The sequence below is a fragment of the Cheilinus undulatus genome, linkage group 19, assembly GCF_018320785.1.
Source record: "Cheilinus undulatus linkage group 19, ASM1832078v1, whole genome shotgun sequence".
Lineage (NCBI taxonomy): Eukaryota > Metazoa > Chordata > Actinopteri > Labriformes > Labridae > Cheilinus > Cheilinus undulatus.
In genome coordinates, this window is record NC_054883.1 from 1,644,389 (window position 1) to 1,651,900 (window position 7,512).

At 38.8% G+C, this 7,512-nt stretch overlaps 1 protein-coding gene across 2 annotated transcripts in view; it reads left to right on the forward strand.

Annotated features, from left to right (window-relative positions):
- lmf1 (lipase maturation factor 1) overlaps positions 1–3,246 on the forward strand; it is a 35,009-nt gene extending 31,763 nt beyond the window's left edge. For both annotated transcript variants that reach the window (XM_041814141.1, XM_041814142.1), the window contains exon 11: positions 111–3,246. In XM_041814141.1, coding sequence (XP_041670075.1) covers positions 111–297 — 187 coding nt within the window. In that variant the 3' untranslated portion in view covers positions 298–3,246. The remainder of the gene's footprint in view (positions 1–110) is intronic.
- Positions 3,247–7,512: the final 4,266 nt, after the last annotated feature.

Genomic DNA, 7,512 nt, shown 5'->3' on the forward strand with positions numbered 1-7,512 from the left:
TGAGCCGAGGAAATTGCATTATTTCAGCCTGGTTTTGACTTTGGAGTCACTGGTGCGAAAAAAAATATCTTTGTTTAATGTGACTTCACTCCTTTTTGTGTCCTTCTCAGGTGGGTTCGAGGGGAGCATTTTAGGTACAAGTTCAGCCAGCCAGGCAGTACCAGTGCTGCACAGGGGAAGTGGTGGCTGAGAAAACGCATTGGGGCCTACTTCCCACCTGTTGACCTGGAGGGACTCAGGGGATACTTCCAGTCCAGGAACTGGCCCCATCCACACATTCCACAAAACAGAAGCTAAATCCCCAACTTCGGACTAATCTATAGTACCAGGATCAGAGAGCCTGAAGTGCTGAGGTTATTATTGCCAGAAGGGATGGATTTCTGGCCAAAAAAATGAGTCTCAACCAGGAATCCCTGTTAAAGATTCACCTGGTTTTCTGTGACCCCCCCCCCCCCAAAAAAAAGCTCAACACACAATGTTGAATTTTTTGTCTTTATTTCTACTCTTTTTATTTGTTTCCTGTTTATGGGAGTGTATAAAAGATGGATTTGTTACCTGCATTAATTTTTGGGAAAGTTGTGTTTGGGTAAGGGACTGTCTATGTCTTTCTCTGTTTGCGTGAGAAGGTGAAGCTTTGTGTTGGTAAATGCACCATTATTGAGACTTACCAAAATCATCTTTACAGTTTTGGTTACAAGTTGGTTAACCAGTTGATTAACTATTTATTGCTCATTTTGATCATGGAAATACTTCGAATAAGTCTTAAATTTGAGCAATTAAATTTTTAAATACATTGTATTTAAATGTCTTCTTTCTTCCCATCAGTCTGGCACAGAAACTTGGTAACACCTTGTGGACATTTCAGCAAACTACATCATTAAGAACAACATCAACTTTTAAACAATAGCCTATCTGTTAAATGTATGGCAGTTAACTTTGTTTCCTCTTTGTGTTTCAAGCCATGTGTGTTTCCAGGCCAGCCTATATGCAGACTACTCATAGCACACGGGCCTCATGACCACGGGGGGCATCACTTCAAGAGTTTTTTTTTTCCCTAAATATGATGATAATAATAATAATAACAATGATAATAATAATAATAGTAATACATTTTATTGGTAAGCGCCTTTCCAAGCACTGAGGACACTTTACAGATTTCAAAACATTTACAATAAAACAAGACATAAAAGCTGAATATTCCAGGGGAAGTATATAAAATTGTGACTAAACATAAACTTTACCTGTCCATCACACATCAGTAAGTTAACCCCTAAAGATATCTATGTTTGGGAGCAGGGTGATCTGTGATCAATGAAGTGCTCGCTCACTCTCTCTCTCCCTCCTGGTGCTTGCAGCACAGAAACTGTCATCGTGTCTGTCCCACATTATTCTGCAACCTCTCTTGTCAAACTCCAACTTCTTTTTGGACATTCTCGTCTATAAAAACTGTAATAGACTAGAAACCAACCTGTACCGCAAAAGTACAGACAGAAACTCTATACTGCATGGACAATTATTCCACCCCATTCCTCTCAAGAAAAGTCTTCCCATCTCTCAGTTCAGCTGCATCCGTTGCGTCTGCAGCACAGATGAAGACTACCAGGCTCAAGCCTCAGACCTAGCAACACGGTTTGAACAAAGACATTACAAACAAGAATGGGTTAAACAAGCATGCAGGCGCTTTGACAATGTAACACAAGATGAATGTCTCAATAAAACTAGAGTCAAATCTTCTGAACAAAGAATCAATTGCATTTTTCAATATTCTCCTCTTGGTAACAGCCTGCAGTCCATTCTCAATAAACACTGGAATATGTTAGCATCTGATCCATCACTCAAAGGTTTCACTACACCACCACGCATTGTTTACAGAAGACCACCTAACCTCAGAAACTCTTTAGTACGTGCCCACCTCCCATCTATTACACAGCCTCACTTTTACAGTCCATCCCCTCTGGTAACTATAGATGTGGTAGTTGCCCCCAGTGCAACTTCACCCGTAAGACCTCCATCTTCAACCACCCTCGGACTGGGAAAGTCTTCAACATCAAAGGTGTCATTACCTGCAACACCAGAAATGTCATTTACATGCTCAAATGCCCTTGTGGCTTAGCATACGTCGGTAAAACAGCAAGAGCCCTGAAAACGAGAATCTGTGAACAAAGATCTAGTATTCGTAACCATGGCAGCAATAGCCCAATTGCACAACACTTCACAAACTGTTCACACAGTGGCTCCACTCTTAGATACTGTGGCATTGAACTGGTTAAACTACCAAGACGTGGAGGGGATATCAATTCGATAATGTTGAAGAGGGAGGCTTTTTGGATTTATACATTGGACACACTGTCTCCAAGGGGGCTCAATGAGGACTTTGATCTTAGGCCTTTTCTCTAACGACTTTAAGGATATTGTTGATGTGCTTATCTGGTCCTGTTGTTTGTGTGGATGTCATTCCCCCAGTCAATGACTGAAATGTGAACATTGTCTGTTTTCCATTTACTGTGGGATAGATATTTACATTTAGTCACTACCTGTAGTATGAATATTTTTATATGGTTATTGCGATATAAGATTAGCACTTGTCTTTAATTGACAGGGGTAATTTACTACTACTTTTTCTATATATCCTTTGCATGTCACTATGATGAAGATGGTTCTCACCCATTTTGAGGTATTTTGGACTCACTTCAAAATCTTGGATCATAGACTGTGATCTAATAGTGTACAATTGTCTAAAAAATATGTGACTTGAAAAATGCCTACAGAATTTAATATGTAACTTGCAGATGTGTATATATTTCTTGGTATGTTTTATCCTTTCACTGACATTATTTTGTCACATGACTTGTCAGGTGATCCAGACCATACATATATGGAGGTGTATCCCCTGTATCTCATTGTCCGATGAAGGGCTTAGGCCCAAAACGTCACATGTGGTGATAATCTTGATTAAATAGCCCTTGGAGCAGCTTCTGGTGTGCAGACTCATTTACCTGTTCTGCTTGATTCACTCTTTTGGTCCAGCACCCAGTACTCAACTTCATGGGATGTGCGTGCCATCGAACTTTTTTGAACAAACTCCAACTTCTACCATTATTTAGTTTGTGAATTTCTATTAAAACTCTGTGAAGTTCCTGTGCTGGTTCTGATCTGGAATTGATAGATGACTGATTGATTTTATAAAAGAAAGACTACTGATGATGAAATAGAGGCAGAAACGCGGTGAAGAAGAGAAAGAAGCAAAACGATGGTCTGTGTGTGAGGGAAGGGGGGGGTGCAGGAGTGTGTTTGAGGGGGTCAAGATCAGCTGGTTGAAATAAATGATTAAGACATTGTGATTATCTTATTTTCTAGAGACAGACATTTATTATTACAACAAAGTATGATCATAGAAAGCAGTGATCATTTATGACTTTTTTCGAAAACAAAAGTCAGTTTTGCTCAAAGACAGGTCCGTGGTAGTCTTTGGTGTGTTATCCTTGATGATTAACCACTGCTGAAAAGTGAAATAAATACAGGCTAATATTAAAAGGGGATGATGAGTCGGCCTACACGAAACAAACTGTGGTGAAAACACAAAACTGCTGCTGAGCAGAGATAGACATTGAAGAAAATGACCTCTTCTTTTTATTTTGTTGTTAGTTGGTTTAAAGCACAGATTCTTCCTGTTGATTTCTATCATGACACAACGCTCGTAACCTGAAGCAGTTGTAGTCATTCTTCAGTTCATTGTATTTAAACCATTTCTTTTTGTTGCAATGCATTATCACATTTTTAAAAGTGTCCTTAAACGTGTTATTTAAAATGTTTCACTGCCTTTTTTACCCGTAGATGTTTACCTCTGCATTAAAACTGGAGTTACAGAGATGCTCTTTATGTGGGGCATTCTTCAACTGTGGTCCATTTTGGACTTAAAATTGTAAAAAAGCTAAATATACTTTGAGAAATATTATTATATGTTTTACTTCTCCATCATGAGAAGAAACATATTGTGATAGTGGCTGTGATGAAATTATTTCCATAATATAATTAAAGTTCAGAGAAAGGTTTCTATCACATAAAAGCTGTTTTTCAAACAGAATTATGAACATAACCTGTCTTTTTTAAACATTTCATAACATTTTACACACATACCCAAATGTGTAAATGTATTTTTTTCAGGATTTTAAAGATTATATTTTCTTTCCCATTTGTTAGATGACAAACACCTTCCACTGTTTTATGGAAGTCTTTCATTCACGTTCTTACATGGCACAATCAGCAGCTTTCTATAAACACAACTGCACAATTTTCAAAACAACCAAATATTATTAGTGTAACTATTATTTTGTATGACTTTAACCCCTTAAAGCCTGTTGTATCTTATTTGACACATACATTTATGATACCTCTATCTAATCAAAATGATCAATAAATTACTAAAACTAATTCTGAATACAATCTGATAAATGACAAAAATGTCCTCAAGTGGATTATCAGTTACCTGAAACAAATGATGAATCAAATGAGATACAAAGAATATATATATGTTAAATTTATGGAAATTTTGATTTTTTGGGATTTCAGAAGAAAGTGAAATGAACATTTCAGTTCCAAAAAAAGAGAGAATTTTCTGGCTATAATTTGTTTTTAGGCTTTAAAGGGTTCATGTGAAAATATATGATGGTGATAGCATTGCATGGTGGAAAAGACGGCATTTGAAATGATGTGAAAAACAGCATTGCTGAACAGTGTTCAGTTTTATTTATTATAGCAGACATTAAATAAGAAAAAGGCTCCTTCTCTGTGTTTGATTTGCTGTTGGAAGCAAAACAAAGACATTTTAAAATGACACGTGGGTCACAAACTGACATTGAAACACTGAAATTCATTCAATATGAATACCTGAAAAAAAAAGGTTTTAACTTGAAAATGGAATCAAATGAAAACTTTATCAAGTTTAACATTTTAGAATTCAAAAATGAACCACAAGGAGGGATGGGAGCAGCAGAGTGAGCTGTGTGTGCCAAAGTCTGCTAAAAACATTGATTAAAACTTTTCTCCTCAGCTTTTTCTAGCCTTAGAACAAGTTGTCAAGTTGTGCAGTGTGTCATCCCTCCAACCTGCACCCGCAACATGCGTGTCCAATTCCTCCTAAAGTCTGACCATCCATGTAAAACACGGACTGACAGAAGCTGCGTTCAGTTTAACAAATGATAATATTACGTTCACTTAAGCACTGCCCTTGAAAAATAAGGTTTTACACTGTTCTAGTCAAAGTTTTCTCACTGAATGAAGCAGGAAAGAAAACTACCATCCTCGTCAGCCATAACAGCTGACAGCCCGGACTAATTTAGCCCTGGTTATATTAATAAGAGTAATGTCAGGGTTAAATTTAAAGCTTTATGTACACATCCTTTGTTTTTAAGCTGTAGGTGGAATTATCTTCCTGATCATTGTTCACGAGTGCCAGAAAGTGCAGCGTACTTCAGTCAGCTCCTACAGAGAGTTCGTTTTTACTCTGTTTGCCCCTTTCTGTCCCTGTCCTTGTCCATAAATTAAACGCTTTATGAAAAGAGGCCCATTTTTATGGATAGAAGGGATTTCCCCTCGAATAACAGTGTGATGGCTCAGTATCTCTGTGCCGTCCCTTCCTGTGCGTCATGAGACACATCAGAGCAGTGGAGACGCTCATACTGTATGTCTGCAGCGCTATGAGGAGCATTAAAGCTTCTGTGTGCATTTAAGGCATTAGACTGTTCCCTGTTTATTAACTTAAACAGTTTCAGTGCCAGCAAAAATTAAATTCAGACCTGATCCCAGCACAGCCCTCTAACTTGGTTCTTTTAGTAGAGCTAACAGGATAATTCTCCTTAAAAACTGCTGCAGGTGCTCTTGAAATATGTCTGTAATCAGTTGTTTCCTAATGTGTTTCTAACCCTACGTTTCTGACACTGTGCTGATGTGATGTGTAAATCCTGTGTGGTGGATACATTTATCAGTCAGAGGTGGAGCCATGGGGGGGCTTGTGGGGTCTGTGCCCCTAATGTTTTCTCAAAAGCCCTGAATCTTTAACTTTGGTAAAGGTACGTTATCTCTGATTACTGGTGAATGTAAAAAGAACTAGCTTGGATTTTGATATACAGATTGACCCTGGCTAGAACCGGCCCTGATCTGACTTGAGTTCTGACTTATGTCATATATGCTTTTGCTGCCATGTTCAAAGTGTTCATAATTGTTAAAATAAATGTGTTAATACACTCGTTAATATCTCAAGTGGTGGGGATATAGTAGGGGGCCTGTGCCCCGTAGAGTTTTATGCCTAGCAACGCCCCTGCCCTCGTACACTGCTGTCTGTCTGTCTGTGTCATATCAGATCTGTATGCTACATTCAGATGCGTATTGGCTTGTTAACCAAACAGCTGCAGCTACGATATTAGTGGAGAAAAAAATGAATTGTTTTATACATTTATCTTTAATCAGAAGTTAGCGCAGACTGAGCGCTCTGTCCTCTCACTGACAGCCAACTCACTGCGACGGTCAGTGCATAATTGATAAGGACGAGGCTAACAGAGAAGTGAGCTAGTAGACACACATTTTTAACATCGTCTAGCCTATGTGCCTCGAAATTAAACTTGGGATTATAGCAGCACTCCTCTTCAACACCTGTACTGCGTCTGCCCTGAGCCTGCCCCGTCTGTTAGAGCTGCAGGAGGCCACTCTCTCATCGTGGAGCGTGGCTCCTTGTGCTCAGGACGCACAGGATTGCGCACGACAAGAGGGAAAAAAAAAACATTCCGCTTGAGTCTAAAATGTACCAGAAATAAGAAGTAAATGGACTTGGCATGAAATTCAGCAGCAGCCAGGCTGTCTCTCTATACAGGCAGGCTCTTTATTATTTACCTATTTCTGATTCAAAACAGTTTAGCTAAAATTCAAGCAAAATGGCATGATATAGGTCATGAAATTCAATCAATATAAGTCATTTACCTAAATTGACCTTTTCCGGCTCTGAAATGCTCAGTTTTGGCATAGTGGGTGACTTTTAACAGATTCCCATCCTCCCTGAACATAAGACATTTCTGATTCAGAACATCAGTTTAGATGGATAACAAGCTAAATGGAAAGATAGAGTCCATGAAATGTCACTTTCAGTCATTAACAAAACTGGCCTGTTCTCACTCTGAAAACCTCACTTTTGACATGCCTGGCTACTCAGAACAAATTCAGAGAAATCTAATCAAATCAAACAAATTTGAGAGAAAGAGAAGGAGGGGACAGAGAATAAGAGAGAGAAAAAGAGAAGGAGGGGACAGAGAATAAGATAGAGAAAGACAAGGAGGGGACAGAGAATAAGAGATAGAGAGAGAAGGAGGGGACAGAATAAAAGAGAAAGACAAGGAGGGGACAGAGAATAAGAGAGAAAGAGAAGGAGGGGACAGAGAATAAGAGAGAGAGAGAAGGAGGGGACAGAGAATAAGAGAGAGAAGGAGGGAACAGAATAAAAGAGAAAGAGAAGGAGGGGACAGA